This window comes from Cygnus atratus, chromosome 1 (assembly GCF_013377495.2).
Source record: "Cygnus atratus isolate AKBS03 ecotype Queensland, Australia chromosome 1, CAtr_DNAZoo_HiC_assembly, whole genome shotgun sequence".
NCBI lineage: Eukaryota > Metazoa > Chordata > Aves > Anseriformes > Anatidae > Cygnus > Cygnus atratus.
In genome coordinates this window covers 184,146,502-184,166,041 of record NC_066362.1, presented here as the reverse complement: position 1 = coordinate 184,166,041, position 19,540 = coordinate 184,146,502, and the positions used below count along the sequence as shown (strand labels likewise).

Genomic DNA, 19,540 nt, shown 5'->3' with positions numbered 1-19,540 from the left:
TACTAGGTGACTACAAAATGGTAAGGTGGGAAAACCATTGTGTCTATGTAACAAAAATGTGGCTTTCTAGTTTAGGGGAATTTACAAAAGTATGTCAACAAAATAATATTGGAAAGGAATCTACGGCTGATTTAAAAGTATTTTGATTTGCAAAAGACTTTTGACAGACTTCCTCAAAATAATAATTCAGATGACTGTAATTAAATGAACAGATTTAGTAGTGGATTAGAAATTATTTTGAGTGAGAGGGAAGAAAAGCCATATGAAATAATAGCAGTAGTTTAGTTTCTGTTTTTATGCTTGATGAAAAAATTAAGCCTCATTATTTTGAAGTGCTAAACGAGATATATCAAAATTTACAGCATAATGTCTCTAGATAAATACTGGGCTTTCAAGAATATGTTAGATAATCTATAATAATTTGAGATTTGTGAATTTGAAATACTTTTATGAAAGCCAATGAACTACAGAAATCTGTGAATTTTAAGTCTGGATATCTGTGAGGTTTAGGGTTGATCTTTGGAGTTCTGAGATTACTTTACAAACTTTAAATTTAAAAGTAAAAGGGAAAAAATGATTAATTTTAACACAACTGATAATACATGCAGCACAACTTACCAGCAGATTACATCCTAGCTGACCCTCAGGTTTCCCTTTGGAGACTAGAGAATGGTAGAAGTTTTTAAATAGATATGAAAGAAGAAGTTCTGAACATGTTTGCACTTCTGAAGGACAAATGCAATTCATAACCTGCAGACTTTAACAGACATCAGTATTTGTGTTTCATAGATTTACAAGGTTGTTGTTTGGCTTGGGCGGTGGGGTAGGGGAAGAAGCAGGACTCAATTAAATTTCTTAAACTACCCTTCACTTGCTTCTGGGATACTATATGTTGTAATTGCTCAATGTTAATAGAACAAAAACATAAAAATCCTGGACCACTAGTATCATTAAAGATTTTCTGTTGACTTCATTCATGTTCAGGTGTTTAGTTACTAAAGTTTGTATAATGAAAAGCAGAGTTGCCATTTTCAACAGATAAGGTCCTGTAATACAATTTCTTTAATGTACTTATTAGAAATTAATAAAGAGGTGAAGAAAGAGTATGTACCAAAATCTATAAATCTATAAAAGCTTCTTTAAAATGAATGAATCTGAAAACAATTGATTTGAAGCCTATTGATGGTGGTGAGGGTGCTTGTGTTGACTCCAGTCAGCTTTAGATTAGGCATATTGAGAAAAATTTAGGTGAGACCCAACAAAGTTATATGGATCAGTGAAATGGTAACAGATGAAATTAACTTTAGACAAACTAAATATTCCTTTTAATAATTAATTTGAAAAGTTTAGACACTGATATTCTCAAAGGGCTGAAAGAAAATAAAGAAAGAGAGGTTTTGTTCTTTGTAATCTAATATCTTCATCATGAATCCATCCAAGAGAGTAAACAGCTATTTTATCTATCATTAACATTTAGGAAAGCTGTAGCCCATTAGTTGGTGATGCTAGTCATTATGACGCTATCTCCATGCATACAGGATTTACAGATGAAGAGCACCCTTACAGCAATCCCAGCCAACGTGGTAGAAGAGTAATTCAAATAAATTTTTCATTTTCCACAATCTCAATTGCCCTTACAATCTCTTCTTCACATGGAACAGCCTTGATAATGCATAGCAAGATTTACTGTTAGAAAGGAACTGAGTAGCTCAGCAATTAACAATGTTAGAAGCAACAACCAGGGTGTAATGACAGACAGCAAGAAAGGAAAATTTACTGTAAGTTATCTTTATGTACTCTTAAGATTGGGTAACCACTGGTATTAACATCAAAATCCTTCAGATATTTTTTAACTCAATTTCTTGCACCTGTATATAGTGGTTGTTTTTATTATTTGCATATACTTCTCTTATCTCATCCACTTTCACAGTTATTTCTCTTCTAGTTTCTATAGCCATTGGTTTTCTTCTCACACCTCTATTCCTTATAAACTTACTACTCATCCATTTTTTTCCAACTTGTTTTTTCCTCACCAGTCAATAATTACATTTCAAACCTTTCATCTACACTTCTCAATTTCTTTGCCTCCCAATCTGTTGTCTTTATAGTTTCCCATTTCACAGTATCACAGAAAATATGTCTGGAAGAAACCTTTTCATCTGTTCTGTTTCACTCCTACTCCAGTAAGATTACTCCAATGAAAATTGCCTATTGGTTAGATCCTATTACTTTTCTTTTTGAAATTCCTCACTGCCTAATTCTAGACTTTCCTACCAAGTCCATTTCCTTCCTCATTTGTAGTGTTCTGACTTCAACTGTCTACATTTCTGCTCACATTTCACCAGTTGTTCCTGTCTCACCTCTCTTCTTGTTTTCATTTTTCACTTTTTGGCAGCCCTACAGACAAGGTACAACTCTCACCTCTCATGACACTTCTGCATAAGGTTTCCCTGGCATGCCTTCTAGCCATGCTGCAGGGATTTAAGTCATCTAGCTGGACTGCTGGGCACTCCACACTACTTCCTCTAGCTGTCAGTAACCAGGACACCACCTGCTTTCAAATTAGCAGGCAGCTCTGTTACTTCCTCTCTCCTTCCTACCCATGCTAGTTTGCTGCAATGATTGCAAAAAGCAGAGAAAAAGACAGTGGCCATCCCCCAAGAAATGCTATCCCTAAGCAACTGAATAGGCATGCCTTATTTGCCCACTGACACAACTTCAGCTTCATCACCATACCCCAGTATTTATTACCAGTGCTCTTCACTTGCTTTGTATGTTCTTCATACCCTGTATTTCTGCTGCTATGTCACCTCACTGGTTTGTGAACATAGCTTCATCACACTGTACGCATATCCTAAGCCTTGGAGCCCTACTTCCAACGTGTATCATCTATGTGACTTTCCTAGGACACATTCACCCAAATACTTTCACAAAGTTACAGTATGAAACTTCTCACACAAAAATTGAGTTACTCAACCTTATATGCATAAAAAACTACTAAAAGATTAAATACTAGCCGCATTTCCCTGAATATTTAGCATCTTTCTATTTAAATGGTAAGGTCTTTTTCAAAGACATTTTTCCCTTCTGCTATGAAATTCTGTAAAGTGTTCTCCTGATATGTAACAATGATAATCCTTTTGCGTGTGTACTTAGGAAAACAAATGTTGTTGTTTATTAAAATGCCGAAAGATTTTTTTTTAATGTTTATTTGTAATATTTTTACCGTCTTTACAATTTTCATTGCATTAGATGTCTCTTAAGTTTATAAGCATCTTTATTCCCCGTGCTGGTATTTCCAGTTTTTAGGCTTATTAGTATTATTCTTTTTTAACATTTTTTTTTCTGGGAGTCTCTAGCATGCTATTTGAAATAATAATAATAATAATAATAAAACTTTGTGATTTTTTTAACTAAAAAAAAGCCTGTTTGCATGTGTAGAGTAGTTATGTTAATTAAAACTTCTGATATTTGTTTCCAATCAGGTACGTCACGGCTTAATTTTATTTTACTCATTATAGTGTGGGATGGGATTTTTGAATACCTGCCTCACAATCTTGCTACAACCAGCAGGCACTGTTTCTGTTTCAAGCACAGTCAGAAAAACTTCACACTAATACAATTATTGTATCTGTTGATACACAGCATTTCCTCTGTTGTTGTTACAGAAGTCTTTTATGACTTAGATCTTCTGGCAGACAGATTTATATTTTAGCTTATACTTTTTAACTAATACATATTCCATAAGTAATAATTTGTTGTTTTGTCGTCGTTGTTGTTTTGTGTTTTTTGTTGTTGGTGGTGGTGCTTTTGTTTTGTTTTGTTTTGTTTTGTTTTTTGTATTTCAAGTTTTCTTTTACATACTTTTTTATTTTACAGAATTTCTGTTCTTCATATTAAATATTAGGGAAAAATTTTATATGTGTTTCCAATGTACATTTTTTCCTCTTTTGTCAAAACATAGTCATAATTCCAGACTCTGAAAAGAATGTGGTTTTCTCTTTAAAGTAAGTTACAGAAAATAGAATAGGGCTAATTCTTACAATTATAGATCATCAGTTCCTTCTCTTTTATATGCAGTTTCCCAGTATTACAAAGACTATGGATTCTCTGGCATCCCTCCAGTTCTGTGACCCACCTCTTTTTCCAAACAACTTTTTCCCCTTCCCCCATGCCTTCAGGCTTGTTCCTCTTCGTTAGCATATTCAAACTTAATCTCTTCCATCTGGCAGCCCATCTTTTGGGTTGCAGTCTGAGGATCTTTTATGGACATGTGTTCTGCTGCTTCCACTGTTTGTGTTTGCCTCTAGTTGCTGTAGCTGTAGGTGACAGAGAAAAATGCATTTGTAGCATGCAGTATGAAAGCAGGGGCTCCCATGCAACATGTGCAGGGATAGGGCTTCACAGCCATGGAGCTGCAGTTACAGATGCTGGATGCCCACAGGGTGTGCAAAGATTTGCTGTTTGGAAAAGCTAAGATTCGTAAGTAATAGAGAAAAAAAAAAATAATAATAATAATAAATACACCCTTCCCATACACTTCTTCAGAGCTGTGGTGAGAAAGTTGTCTTTAATAAGTCTGAGCTACTAATACATTGGGAAAGACAGGAAGGAATTTGCTGTGTAGGCTAGCTTGGTACTCCTTTGAATTGTGGCAGAGAGCTCCACAATTCTAAAAAGATTACATGTTGGGCTATCTGAAATACTTTAGTCTGTCTTAATAATATTTGTCCCAAAATATATGGAAGGTGTATATGTTATTGTAGCAGAGTATTATACAGAATTCTGGGTGATTCTGACTTCTAGAGCAACCTGCTTTTAGAAGAGCAAGTCTTTTTAACATCTTTGCTGGGGACATGGATAGTGGGGTTGAGTGAAACCTCGGTAAGTTTGCAGGTGGCACCAAGCCGTGTGGATAGGTCAAAACACTGGAGGGAAGAGATGCCATCCAAAGGTATCTTGACAAGCTTGAGAGGTGGGGCTGTGCGAACCTCATGAAGTTCAACAAGGCCAAGTGTAAGGTCCTGCAGATGGGTCAAGGCAGTCCCAAGCACAAATACAGGCTGAGCGATGAGTGGATTGAGAGCAGCTCTGAAGAGGACTTGGGGTTGCTTGTTGATGAGAAGCTCGACTTGAGCTGGTAATGTGTGCCTGCAGCCCAGAAAGCCAACCATATCCTGGGCTGCATCAAAAGCAGCATGGACAGCAGGCTGAGGGAGGTGATTCTCCTCCTCTACTCTGGTCTTGTGAGACCCCACCTGGAGCACTGCATTCAGCTCTGGGGATCCCAGCACAAGAAGTACATGAACCTATTAGAACAAGTCCAGAGGAGGGCCACAGAAATGATCAGAGGGCTGGGGCACCTCTCCTATGAAGACAGGCTGAGGGAGTTGAGGTTGTTCCATCTTGAGAAGGCTTTGGGGAGACCTTATAGCAGCCTTCTGGTAATTAAAGGGGGCCTACAGGAAGCCTGGGGAGGGACTCTATCAGGTAGTGTCGTTATAGGACAAGGGGTAATAGCTTTTAACTAAAAGAGGGTAGATTTAGGTTAGATATTTGGAAGAAATTTTTTCCTTTAAGGGTGATGAGGTACTGGAGCAGGTTGCCCAGAGAAGCTGTAGATGCCCCATCTCTGGAAGCATTCAAGGCCAGGTTGGATGGGGCTTTGGGCAACCTGGTCTAGTGGGAGTTGTCCCTGCCTATGGCAGGAGGTTGGAACTAGGTGGACTTTAAGGTCCCTTCCAACCCAAACCATTCTATTATTCTTTGATTCTATGAAGACTTCAAAGCTGTTTGATCTAACTTACTAAAGTCCATGTTTGCTATCTGGTGTAGCAGAAGACTAGTTTGCCTTTCCATCCCATACCGGCCTTTCACAAGTTCAAATGCTGTTTAAAGGAGGAGAATATACACAGTGGGCTGCTAAGCAGGCACAAGTGATGATAGTGGCAGTGAAACAGAATTTGTAATCCTTCAATAACTGTGTTAAAACAGGGCTTATTTCATTGTAATGTCTCTGTATTGTATGAAATACCACACAGCTGAAATTTTGGATTAAGTTTTCACTGTGCACTCCACTTCATCATTAGTAACTTTGTAATATCAGTAGGTCCATACCAGTTCTTGTGATGAAAGTGATGATAAGGATGATAAAGGTTTATATTAGGTTACACTATAGTTTGTAAGGAAAGTATCTTGACAGTTAAGCTCATGACGTAGACCTCTTTGGGTCATGTGTTTTAGAGTGCATTTTAAATAATTTCAGTTAAAGGAACGCAGCTATACTTGTTGTTGGAAGTATTTAGAAGTAGCTCATGAATAATGCTATGAACCTCTAGGTTAAAAAATAAAAATAAAATTAAAATAAAATAATAAAAAAATCATTATGATATGCTTAATATGCACATTTTCATTAAAACAAGCCTGACTCAAAATGTCACTTAAATGCTGTAAGATACAAGCAAATGAGAAACTGAATGTAATCTGGTTGGCTATGGAAATAGCGTTTGCTACACATTATTAAGAAAATTAAAGCTTCTTGAAGTATTGTACTTGTCGCAGAAATAAATTACTAAACTTGATGTAATAACAGCAATTCTAGGAAAAACAGGTTGTAGCAAGGGGGACAATTTGCAGACATGCCCTCTTCTAGGACTGACTTGTATCTAGTACCTAGAAAGTGTACGTCAGCATGATTTTCAGACATGACTTAAAGCTGCCTAGCATCTATCTAGATTCCTGAAATTAATTAAGTAAGTAAGTAAGTAAGTAAGTAAAGCCTGAATAATATACACAGGATTAGAATATAAGTATTTGTAAAGTACTGTCATTAAGGAGTTAGACAACTTAATATTGATTCAGTCCTTATCTCCGGGCAGGCAGCTTTCTTTTTTTTTTTTCTGTTTTAGGCTAAAGTTTGTGCCACAGTCTTCTGCTTCATAGGATTTTTAATCTAATCCAAGGAAAGATGTAACAATATATTTTTAAGAAAATCCCACAGATAAGCCTTTCTATAATATAAGTGATAAAAATGAGACATTCAAAGTTTTCAAGCCTCTGATTTCTTGCAAGCAATAGTGTAAGGAGAAAATGTCTTGTCACTTTATTAAATATGCTGCTCAATAAATAAATCAAAAGTAAATCTGAGAGTAACTGGTTAAGATCCAGAAACCTTTTGTTTAGGGTCCAGGTACAGTCTTCAACACAGTTTATATTGCAATACTGTAATTCAGTCCAGTGCTCTATTCCATGAGCCCAAGACATCTCTGCCTTAATGGTGGTACTTGGCAGCCTGATAACTTTGTAGTGTTTAATTCCAAGCTGTATGTATGAGTAACTCAGAATCTGCTGTTGTTCCAGGATTTATCCAGTCTTTTTTTGATGTTTTGTTGTTGTTTTTTTTCTCAAATAAGTTGAAAAAAAAAAACCAACACTATTTTGCCGCTTTTAGTAGTCCCCTAAGACACTGATTTTATGATACTTAATTTCTGTATCAAGACAATGCATAATTGAATTTTGAATGCATAGTCATAGAATATGAAAGTTTCCTTGGTGGGCTTTCTGTGACAGACTAGCATACAGAAATAAGACTTGCAAAGCACTTTGTATAACAGTGACTGACATACGTTATACACTCTTAATGATGAGACCATTTTTCACTGTAGGATCATTTTGGTATGTATTATCCAACGAGCAGTCTGATGCAAATTTTACACTGTAGCTTGGAAATAATAGCATGTTTTGGTGGTGTGACTCTAAACCACGAATATACAGGAACATGAAAAGAAGAGCAAGCTCCTTAGCTATATGGCTATATGTGCCACACTCCATCACTGCTTACCTAACTCTGTTGAGCAGACCTTTGTTGGCTTACATTATATTGTTCAGAAAGATTATTGCAGCAAAACATGTGGTGGCAAATACTGTGTCTCCCGTAGACAATTTCACCAGTTCTGCCAGTTTGTTGAACCCCCTGTGGGTGTTTTCTCTGAGGAAGGAAAAGTCTTTAGAAGGAGTCAGATTAAAGTATCTCAGGTTCTGTTATTACTGATTAGAGCTGGATCATATATGCAGCATCTATGTACATTGACTTCATGCCATTCATATGACTTCTCTTTCCTAGATGTTCTGTGTACTCAAGCGTCATCCTTAGGCTTTTATATTTGAAAACTGATTTTGAACTTTATTAGATCAGTAAATCCTACAAACTCCAAAATGTATGGACTTTGAACTAGAGAGAACAACAGGCATCATTTCCCTGAAGGAAGGTGTCGGTGAAGACCAAGTAGGGAGATGGAAGCTTGTCAAAACCTCTGCTTCTTAATAAATAACAAAACTGTGACAACATTTTCATCTTGTTACTCTTTTCATGCATCATCTTCATGCAGTCTTCCCCATGAAGAATCTTTCCATCTTTTCATTTGTACAATGAAATACTCTTAGAAGAAATTATGTCAGAATCTTGGTTGGATTAAACATAATTTTGCATGAAGGTCTGACACTATGCGTACTAACAAAAACGTGCTTCTGGCCTGCTACTACCTGATGTCCTGAGGCGCTGCTCTGTATCTGCATCTGGCTGCAAGCTGGCAGAGACTGCGAACTGCAGTTTTATGTTAATAACATTGTGGGATATGTTTGGGTAGAACAGTCTAGGAAGAAACTTCAGTTGTGTTTTAAACAGTCATGTGATTTGTGATTAGGAATAAGTTATGTGTATTATTATTTCTGAATTTTTATTTTGCACTGTTATTATGTATTTCAGATGTCAAGCCCTGGTTAAGTTATAACCTTTTGGGATCCTCAAAATAGACTTTCTCCTCTGACAAATTTTTCATGTATTTACTTATGACTTCATTGAAGTAGTGACTTTAAAATCTGTTTTAGAATCACAGAATCAGGTTGGAAAAGACATCCAAGATCATCTAATCCAATCTTTAAATCATCTACTACAACCTTTTACCTGCAGCTGAGAATATACAATATCCTTCAGGCTGATTAATGAAATGAATTTATTACCAGATTAAACACAGAACAAATTAAAAATTTAGTATTCTTAGTCTTTGAATACTTTTAATTTAGTAGAAGGTTTTTAACTCTTACGTAATTGTGTCATTTTTATCAACTTAACAGCCTTTTTTGTGATGAAAACTACAGATTCACAGAACTCTTGCTTTTTTAAAACAACTTTCATTAATGTCTTTACTCCTGTTTCATTATTGATTACTCTTAGATGGATGTAAAAAGGGAAAGTTTCTTGCCTTTTAAAAACAATGACTATGATAAAAAGCCTTTATTTTTATCTTTCATATCATGAGTTTAAAACAGAGTCTTGAACTCTACAAGGAGATTTTAAACTCTGTCTTTAAACCATGGGTCAGCTGTCTGCCCATTTTTGAATTCATAACACATAACAATCAAGTGTACTTAGCAGTCACAATAAAATTATTCAGTACTCAGTGTAGGAGGGTAAATGATGAACTGATACTTCAGGCTAACAAGACATCTGTGAGCAAAAACTGTATCACAGTACAAAAACAAAGTAGTCTGTTACTTAGCAAGAGAAAAGTGGTACTCAGGATAGCAAGATATTTCTGTCTCATAGCATGCAAGCCAGGCCATTAATATTGCACCTTCCCATTGTGGGAGCTGAGTCACTACTGCCTCACCTTTATGCAAGATAGTCTGAATTGCTCTCAATGAGTAAGCAGCTCCTGCTGAACTCCTGAAGATGCCTTCTCAGTGATTGTAGCTACATAAAATAATGCCTGATCCTCGAGGCAACATCAAGAGTAGAACCTTCAAGCAGACTCAAGAAGCATATAGTGAAAATGTCATTCAGAGTACAAAAAATAAATTGAGTAAAAATAATAAACTAAAAATGTGTGCTACTTCTGAAAATGTGGCTAGGAGGTATTCTGCTGCATCCGCTCCCCTTGTTCTCTGTCCTTCAGAACTGCATACTTATAATGTTGACATGGGAGATGTTTGTGTTGATAATGTCAAGAAGTTTTCTGAAAGTGGAGTTGGTCATTTCTGTAGAAGTGAAGTTAAATACCACATGATTGCATATGTATGTTTTGAGTCGAACATAGATTAACATTGGCTTATATCATTCTACAGTGCTTTAATATTGCTTTTGAATATAAAAAATCAATGTAACACAAAGATGGTCATGGTTGTTAATGGCTTGTATTAGCTGGAAGCTATAAAATCATCCTAGTACTCTGTTAGTGCTGGAATAATAATTTACCAAGACAATTACCACATGGTGGAATTTTTTTGCTGCTCTAATTCAGTGTTATTAATAATGAATAAAATTGCAATTTTCTCAGGTTGCTAGGGGCAGTAGGGAATTATTTCAATGAATATTTCAGCACATTAGTTTAATCATAGTTCCACAAAATTCAAGTGGGCAATATTTTATACTTCTAAGTTCAGTCTGCTAAGGGACCATAGTCATTAAATTGCAAACTATTTGCACTGAGGTCCATTCTATGATTTACAAGCCTTGTTAAAAACACTGTAAAAGAAAGCAAGCTGTGCCATTAATACTTGTAATTTGATGCTGCATTTGTTAATGGGCTCAGTGTGATTAATGTTTTTAGCAGCAGGCAGAACATTTTGAGACAGGCAGTGCTGAGGTTTATAATGTATAAATGTATGTAAAGAAATGTTAGAATATTGGAAGTTTTAGTAATATATGTTTTTACAAGATTGTATTCCAGAAATAGAAAAGCAGTAGTGAAATTATAGTATAATGTATGTAAATACAGTTCAGGCTGTGGTAGGTGCTGATGTGTGTGTTCTTTATTTCATAGCCAACTGCATGACTTCTGGCGTTTGGATTACTGGGAAGACGATTTGCGCCGGCGGAGGCGATTTGTTCGCAATGCTTTTGGGTCTACTCATTCTGATGCTCTTCTGAAAGCTGCAGTGGAATATGGTCAGTACTAACTCCTGCTTAAAAAAATATATGTTATGATTTTTTCTTCATGTCCATGAATCCCTGAGAATCATATCCCTTCTTTTTTTAAGGATAGTGCTGAGAATTCCTAGAACATTTTCTTAGAAAAGGAATTCTTTCAGTTCTTATACTTTGATGAACCAGAAGTTGTGAACCTGTGGGCTGTTATGTTATCTAATCCCCAGGGGATTCACATTATACCTCTCTGGCATTCCCAGATGTTAATTTAGAGACACTGGTAAAAGTAACCAAACTTATCTCTCCTGAGTGACAGAACAAAACTGTTAAGCCATCAAACTAATGTGTCATAATAGTTCCACTGGAGATCTCTCATGAATAAAAGATTAACTGTTTTAAAAAACATATCAGAGGTTTTTATCTTTGCATATTCTCAGCCAAATTTTTTGTTTTGTTTTGTTTTATTTTCTGCAAATCATGAAATACCTAACAACTTGCTTAAAGAATGTATTTTGAGGATGCTTGGGATTGAATAGTGTACTGACCACATAGGAGATTCAGTCTTTGAATTTAAGGATTAGATGATGATTGATTTTCACGGAGAGATAGCTGAGGTATAAAAGAGGAGGGAGGAACATGCTTGCAAATTCCCTTATATCATCTGAAAGGTTCATGTGTTTAGTGATTTCTGTACAGCAGACTGAACTTGAGTACTCCAAACGTCTAAAGCAAATTTACTTCTCACATTTAAACTGGTGTAGCTCTCTGAAAAAAAAAATAAAATATATAATATATATATAAATATATATATATATAATATTTATATATAAAATATATATATATCCTGGGATTCTGTAGCATTTAGCAATAAAATTTTGCATCACTTATTAAAAACTGAGGAAAGGGAAGTAGTTTGTCAAATGCATGTTAAACATTTCAGTTGATTGTAGCCCTTGTAGTCAAGGGCTAATATTGCCAGGAGTTCTGAACGTGATAGATATAAAGGTAGCTCTGTGTAACCTATGTATTTCACCAACTTTGCTGGTTGTTGAAGCAAATAGCTGGGATTCAAACAAGGTTAGACATATAAATGAGTGTCTGCATATGTGGTTATACTAGGTAGTGTAATTTAATACTTATTTAAATGCAAAGGCTATCATGTGCAGAACTTCAGGTCATTAACTGTTCACCAGTTGGGTTAAGACATCACCCCAGTAGTATATATTTGACAGGGGGTTATTTCATCCACAGTATTCCAAAACATCAAAACAGAGATCTTATCAGAGGCAGATGCAGAATTGTGCTAATTGCTATGTTGCCTGTGTAAGAAAAATATTTCCTTTGAAATATATTTCCTTTGTAAGAAAAATAATCATTAAAACTGAGGGCTTTCTGCTTTATTCAGGAATAAAAACTTTTAAAATATTCTTATTGCTTAAGAATTTTAATTTTAGATATTAAACTAGCATTAAAACAAGAAGAAATCTGATTTGTAAGCTATAATGAAGTTTTAAGCATTGATACTATCCAACTTTCCATTTATTTTGATGTCCTTGTTTCTTGCATTTTGTAGTACGAATGTTTTATCTTTGGGATAAGATTGAGCTCAGAAGATGGTGGAAGTGGTTTTTTTTTGTTTATTTTGTTTTGTTTTACAAGAACTATAATACAAGTTGCACTTAAATGGTTTTATTTTAGTGTGTTTCAAAGATTACCTCTTTTAGTGTAGTTTTTATGGTCTGGTATTTCAGTGGAGGTGACAGCTGCCTGGTAGTAGAGCTAGCCTGCAGGATAAAGCTACAACCAAAAGAAGTAGAAAAGATGAAGTAGTAATAGTCTCATACTGTGTTGTTTCTATATAGTTTCATAGTACTCACCTGTTAGTATATTCAACATACAGGAAAATTAATGCTCAGGTAATTTTAGAGGTGGTATGCATCCTGGTTACATAAAAAAAAAAAAAAGACAAATGTTGTCCTGTTTGCAGAATTAAAATAAATAATTCTGAATATAACTTTTTTGTGTATTTATTAAAATTAATGTATGGAATTTTTAAGCAGCATGCATTAAAGTTGTAATTCATGGATTCTAGCTACATGTACTTACTTTTCAGAGGCTAAGCCTTTGGATTTTAACACTGAAACTTTTAGGTGACCTTTCTCTGTAAGAAAACATCCTTAACACTGATGTTATTTTTATGCCTCTTGGTGTTACTAATGAGTTGAATAATTTATGAGGTTGTCATGTGAAAAGGATTTGGTGCAGTTTGATGTACCTTTAGCCTCTGGTGTTGGAACGTGATTAAGAAAGAGCTGGAGGCAGATTTTTTTCCATAGGGCTTAACTTTCATTGTATTTTTATATTAGCTTTGCTTTGTTAATTTTGTTTGGAACACCTTGATAGTAAAATGCTCCTAGCTTCCAACACTAAGCATGATATCATAGTACAGAAAGAATTTAAAACAATTAAAAAATATATTTGTGCATAGTTTTCCAGTAACACATTTTTTCTTGACCTCAGATACTTTGTTTGTGAGAAATAAACTATTAATCAAAGCAGAATTTGTTGGGCTTTTGTTATATTAATATAAATTTTTCATCTTGACTGATACCTCTAGCACAAGAAAATCTATACTGAGCAGCAGTAAAATAGTGGAAATATAAATATTTGTTATCTATGTTGACTGTCAGTTATCATTTAGGGTTTTGTGCATAAATATTGCCGTGGAGGAATGTTTAGTCAAAGCCTAAGTCAGCAAGCTCCTCTGTATCTATGATCAAAGGCATCAGCTTAAATAGGTCTGATCAGGCATTGCAGAAGAGGGCAGGCAGTTTCAGATGAGCAAAAATCACCGAGCAAAAATCACCAAGCAAAAATGACAAAATTAATCAGTCATTTATTTGGCAGTAAATAATAAGATGTGCTGAGGATTGCAGATGAGAGAATTTCCAGATTCCTTGGAGATGTGCCTGCTTAACACCTGATTTATCTAAGCTTGCACAGCCATCAAGATGACCTTGATAAATAAAAAAGTGCTCTACAGCTACTCTAGTACTAAATCAGAGTTGATGTTGGATGTCTGGATACTGCAATTATGTAATACTTGCAGTCATCAAGGAACAGAAAATTCTTGGAAATGAAAACTATGTCTGTGATCTATATGTTTGCTTTAGAAAAGAAATAATAACAAATGTTAAATTATGCCTTGAAGGGCTAAAAAAAAAAAGTGTTAATTTTATCTGATAAGGGCCTTCTTAATGTAGGAAGCATTATATCTGTTATCTGCTATATGTAAGTAGTATTCTCTCAAAAAATCTGCTACAAGGCAAGTGAGTAAAACTTTAACTACAGGCTGTTACTCAGCCATTGTATGCGTGCTCAGATGTCTGTTTTTGATAAAATACAAATATGAATATATGTGTATACATATAGGTATGTATATGTGTTCAAAGTACATGGCAAGTAAAAATATTTCAAAATTGAAAAATTATAACATATTCCTGTAGCTATATACTTAGTTGTCCTTTGAGACTGCCAGAACAGAGTCATAGCAGCATTTACAGGAGATGAACTGGAAAATTTTTCCCTTTGGATTAGTCTCTTCCATTTCTAGCTATTTGACATTAACACTGGATTTTACATCCATTTCATATCTGGATGTAAAATTCAAGCCTAATTATTTCAAAGTTTTATCTGCTGTACCTTTTTGTTTTAGTTAAATTCTTTAATAGATCCATGGATTCATTTCTCCCCTTTTGTGAAGCTAATGGGATCCTACTTACTGCAGTATTAAAGTGAAAGGTATAAACTGGGATTTTGAACTACTGGAAAGTTTTTGTAGTTTTAATTTTATTGACATTTCAATGGATTTAGAACAGTTCTTATTTTAAGTTTAGATGGAGCTTCAATGTAGTTGATTAAATTGTAGATTAAAAAGAGGGGAGGAACAAAAGATTGTGTATGACATTATAGACTCTATTCTCTTTCCCAAATTTTGCTACCAACAAATGCAGAAAATATACAGCCATGACCCAATTCACAGTGATTCTGTACATGTGGTGAAAGAACTGTCTCTTCTCGTTAATCACCTTCACAGTTTACAGTCATTGAAGATTAGTATAGACGAGACACTACTGTACCACCCTGGACGGTGAAACAGAATACTACTCCACAGAGGTCAACTTAAGAGCAAAATAGTGAATTTATTAAGCTTTGGTCCTTCAGCACTTAAAGGCAGTGTTCCACAAACCATTTGCATGTAGATGTGGTCCAAGAAAAGCCACTTTTTCTAGTCTGCAGTGGAGGTAATGGATTCGAATAACTCAGTGGCTATGTTCTAAACATTTATATGTAAGCTGATCAAGTATTTCTACTGTCTGTGCTCAAGAATATTTGGCCTGTTAAGCTGATTATCGTAACAGATCCTGAATGCTTAGAATACAAAACAAACAAACAAACAAAAAACTAAACACCTCTGTAATGTAATATGTAATTCGTTCAGGTTTTGAAACAAAGTTACAGATATATAAGTGCAATATGGCAATTGCATTTGAACTTGCATATTTTAAGTTTCTCATTCTGTTATATATATGGACATCAAATTAAAAACCTAATTTCAAGAGCAGTTTTAACTGAAGCAGACTGTATCTGACTCCTGGGAGCTGTCTTCAGTGCTGTAAGTTTCAGCAAATGTTGTGTATGCTTATCATTAGAAATTGGATTTGATTATATAAACTGAGTTAAAGAGCATCAATTTCTGAAGTCTGAAATGTTCAAATCTGAAATTTACTTTCATGAAATAATCTGGAGTTTTATAGACTTCCAGAGAATTGTAGGCAGGATTCCATCAGGCTGATGAAGGACTTACATTCCTAGAACATTTATATTCAAGCAAGTGCTACCTTAAAGGGTGTGTGGATTCCCTGCTATGAAACTGAGTCTGAAATCCATGTAAACCCCTGTTCAAACCGGGGTCTGTCTTCAGAACAGGGATTTTGGCTGTCCCACATTGGGCCCTAAATCAATATTAAATTTGTGAGGATCCTCAGTATTGAAGAAAAATGTACCAAGCTGAACTTCCAAGGACTGTAACTCTAAAGTGACCTCTCAGTGCTGAGAAGTCCAGAGCAGCTGATTCCCACAGCTCCTGCTGTTCATCTCCTGAACTGCTGTGTTCATCATTTCTGCAGTTAGTGTTAGAACAAGACAGAGGGAGGACATTCCGGAGAAACTGGTAAGAAGTTGGTTTCATTTAGCATGCACCAGATATTGTTCCAAAAAGCTGTTAGTGTTTTACAAACAAACTTACCATGACATTTGGTAAGTGATAAGACATTTTAAGAAATAAAAATGTCCCATGAACTGTGTATGCTCAATTTCTTCATCTCTGTTCAGAAGCTTTGCTATGAAATCAAATGCTTAATTCTAGGAAGTCTGAATGCCCACTTGAAGACTAGTCTTTTCTTTCTGGGACTTCTGCATTAAAACACCACCACTATTTTCACTAAGTTCAAGAGTGCCTGTCAAAGTTGCTGAGTATATATCTAAGAGTTATTTACTTTTTCTCAACTTCACAAGGCCCTCTAACTTTACTACCTTTGCCCCATCTCTGGTCTGTATTTATTCAAAATACCATACCTACCATATTTCCAGAACAGTCCTTAGGGGCTGTCTCAGCAATGCAGATTTCAGACCTATTTTAAAGTGAGCAGTATTTTTTCAGTAACTAATGCAAAACTGGAAGCAATTTGAAGACAGCTGATACAGAATCATCACCTACAAGAATTTTGTTAGCAGGCCCACTAGATGCATAAAAAATGTTATTTAGGCATATCTAGTGAAAGCATTCTACGTGTACTATGTAAGAGGTGAAACACCAAAATATGCTTTCAGTTTTGTCTATTAATATTGTTTTCCATAATATGTCTATATGAACAGCTTTACTGTAAGGGCCATAGCTGAGTTTGAAGATCTTTTTGTAGTTTTTGTTTGTTTGTTTGCTTTGTTTTTTACATTTATGTTGATTCCTAATCTGATCCAGATATTCTTTGCTTCATCCAGAAGAGACAAGGCTCAGGATGGGGGAAGTCTTGTAGTTGTGTATAACCTGTTGGGAGAGAGTAAAGAAGATGGAGCCAGACTCTTCTCAGTGGTACTCAGTAAAAACATTTTATTTATCCTCATGGTGGTAAAACAATGGAACAGGTTGTCCAGAGAAGCTGTGGAATCTCCATTGTTGGAAAAACTGAAAACCCAACTGACAATGGTCCTGGGCAGCCTTCTGTGGCTGACCTAGCTTCGGAAAGGAGATTGGACTAGACAATCTCCAGAGGAGCCTTCCAGCCTCAAGGGTTCTGTGATTCTTTTTATGGAACTAGAGCTTAAAAGTAGATGGTTGTCAGAACTTAGTCTTAAGTAATACTTTTAAAACACCAGTTTACTTATATCTCGATGTTCAGGACTAATCTTATGCAACTTCTCATAGACTCAAAAAAAAAAGAGCAGAAACATTTAATCAATAATAGGTAATCCTCAACATCAAGTTACTTTAGACCTTTCTTTTTTTTTTTTTTTGAGGAAATGTGCATTTACATATGCCAGAATCACAGAATGTCTAAGGTTGGCCAGGACCTCTGGAAGTCAACTGGTCCAACACCCCCTGTGCAAGCACAGACACCTAGAGCATCTTACCTAGGATCACATCTAGGTGGCTTTTGAAGATCTCCAGGGAGTGAGACTCCACAACCTCTCTGAGCAGCCTGTGCCAGAGCTCTGTCACCTGCCCAGCAGAGAAGTGCTGCCTGGTGCTCAGAGGGAGGCTCCTGTGTGCCAGTTTGTGTCCATTACCTCTTGTCCTGGCACTAGGTACCAGTGAAAAGAGGCTGGCTCCATCGTCTTTCACCCTCGCTTCAGGGATTTATAGACATTGATAAGATCCCCCCAAGTTCCCTCTTCTCCAGGCTGAACAGTCCCAGCTCTCCCAGCCTCTCCTTATAGGAGAGACTCCAGTCCCTTCATCATCTTGGTGGCCCTATCCAGGAGTCCAGGCCTCTCTTGTACTGGGAGACCTAGAGAGGGACACAGCACTCTAAATGTGGCCTTACCAGTGCTGAGTCTAGTGGAAGGATTACCTCTCTTTACCTGCTGGCAATACTTTGCCTAATGTAGCCAAGAATACCATTAGGCTTCTTAGCAGCAAGGACATACTGTTGACTCATGTTCATCTTAGTGTTCACCAGGACTCTCAAGTCCTTTTCTGCAGAACTGCCTTCCAGCTGGGTGCCATCCAGCAGTACTGGTGAATGGAGGTGTTCCTTCTCAAGTGCAGGACTCTGCACTTATCCTTGCTCAGCTGCAGAAAGTTCCTGTCAGCCCACCTCTCCAGCCTGTCAAGGTCCCTCTGGGTGGCAGCATGACTCTCTGGTGTGTCAGCCACTCCCCCCAGTTTGTCATCTGCAAATTTCCTGAGGGTGCCCTCTGCCCCATCATCCAGGTCATAAAATACTTCTAATATCAGTTTTCTCACGGACAGTATACTATTACTGAAACTGAGTTTATTGTGACTACTTGAGCCACTAAAATGTTTTTGATACTTTGGTAGGAGAGTTTGAGGGGGCGGAGGGGAATTATTGTTGTTTTGACTTCTTTAGTGCTCTATCCAGCACTGTCCTCCTAAAATTAGTCACACACACAATGTCATAAAATACATTGTTCTGAGGAAATGCAAGTGATGACCTTTAACTCAGATAACTTGCAAAACTAATATTTATTTAAGTAATGTCATATGTATGAATGTTAAACAAAAAATAAAGAAATCAGAAGCCCCTGACTAAAAATAAACCACCTGCATTCATCCAATACATGCCCACTTAATTTTAGCCTGTAAGTTTACAAACTAAGAAGTAACTATGAGTAGTTTTAAGTTTCTTCTTTATGGGCAGAAAACACATATGTTACATGATGTTCGGTGGTAAACATCTTAAGAATATGTATGCAGTCATTAAATTAATCCATAACAACGCTTCCACATGTCACCAAGTAAATCACCTCGATTCTTTAAATGTGATCATGCAGAGACATGAGACAAATGTGTAAGCAATTCCACTTCATTTGGAGCACCATTTTCTTTCTCTTTTCTCTGTTTGACTCTCTTTGTCTCCATTAGACTAATTACCAGCCAAGTGCCCCTTCTAAGAAGAGATGCCCAATGTTAGATATATGATTTAATATTAATAAAATAAAATTATATTGAATGTTGAAATCAAGAATATTCTTGATTTTCTTTCACCTAAAATAAAATTCTTATAACACAACTTCCTTTCAGTACATGTACTAACTTCCACATCTGATTGTGAAATCTCTGATGTATTTTAAATGAGTTTACATCCGAATTGTGTGCTTGAAGAAATCACAAAAATCTGTGTATTTATTGAAAGCATAATAATTTAAGATTTGCCACTACAGATTTATAACTGTAGCCCAACAGTGCCATCCACTGCTTCACCAAATAAACTTCCAAAAATTTCATCCTCACAGGATTTTAGGGAAAACATTACACACACACAAAAAAAAATGTATTTTGCTAAGGTTTTACATGGTATTTATCAGACACAGATG

General features: G+C 35.9%; 1 protein-coding gene across 1 annotated transcript in view; it reads left to right on the top strand.

Moving 5' to 3' along the window:
• The window catches only part of NBEA (neurobeachin), a 516,634-nt gene that overhangs the window by 312,404 nt on the left and 184,690 nt on the right, over positions 1–19,540 (top strand). Inside the window, exon 38 of the mRNA XM_050714797.1 lies at positions 10,821–10,945. Within this exon, the coding sequence (XP_050570754.1) occupies positions 10,821–10,945 (125 nt within the window). The remainder of the gene's footprint in view (positions 1–10,820; positions 10,946–19,540) is intronic.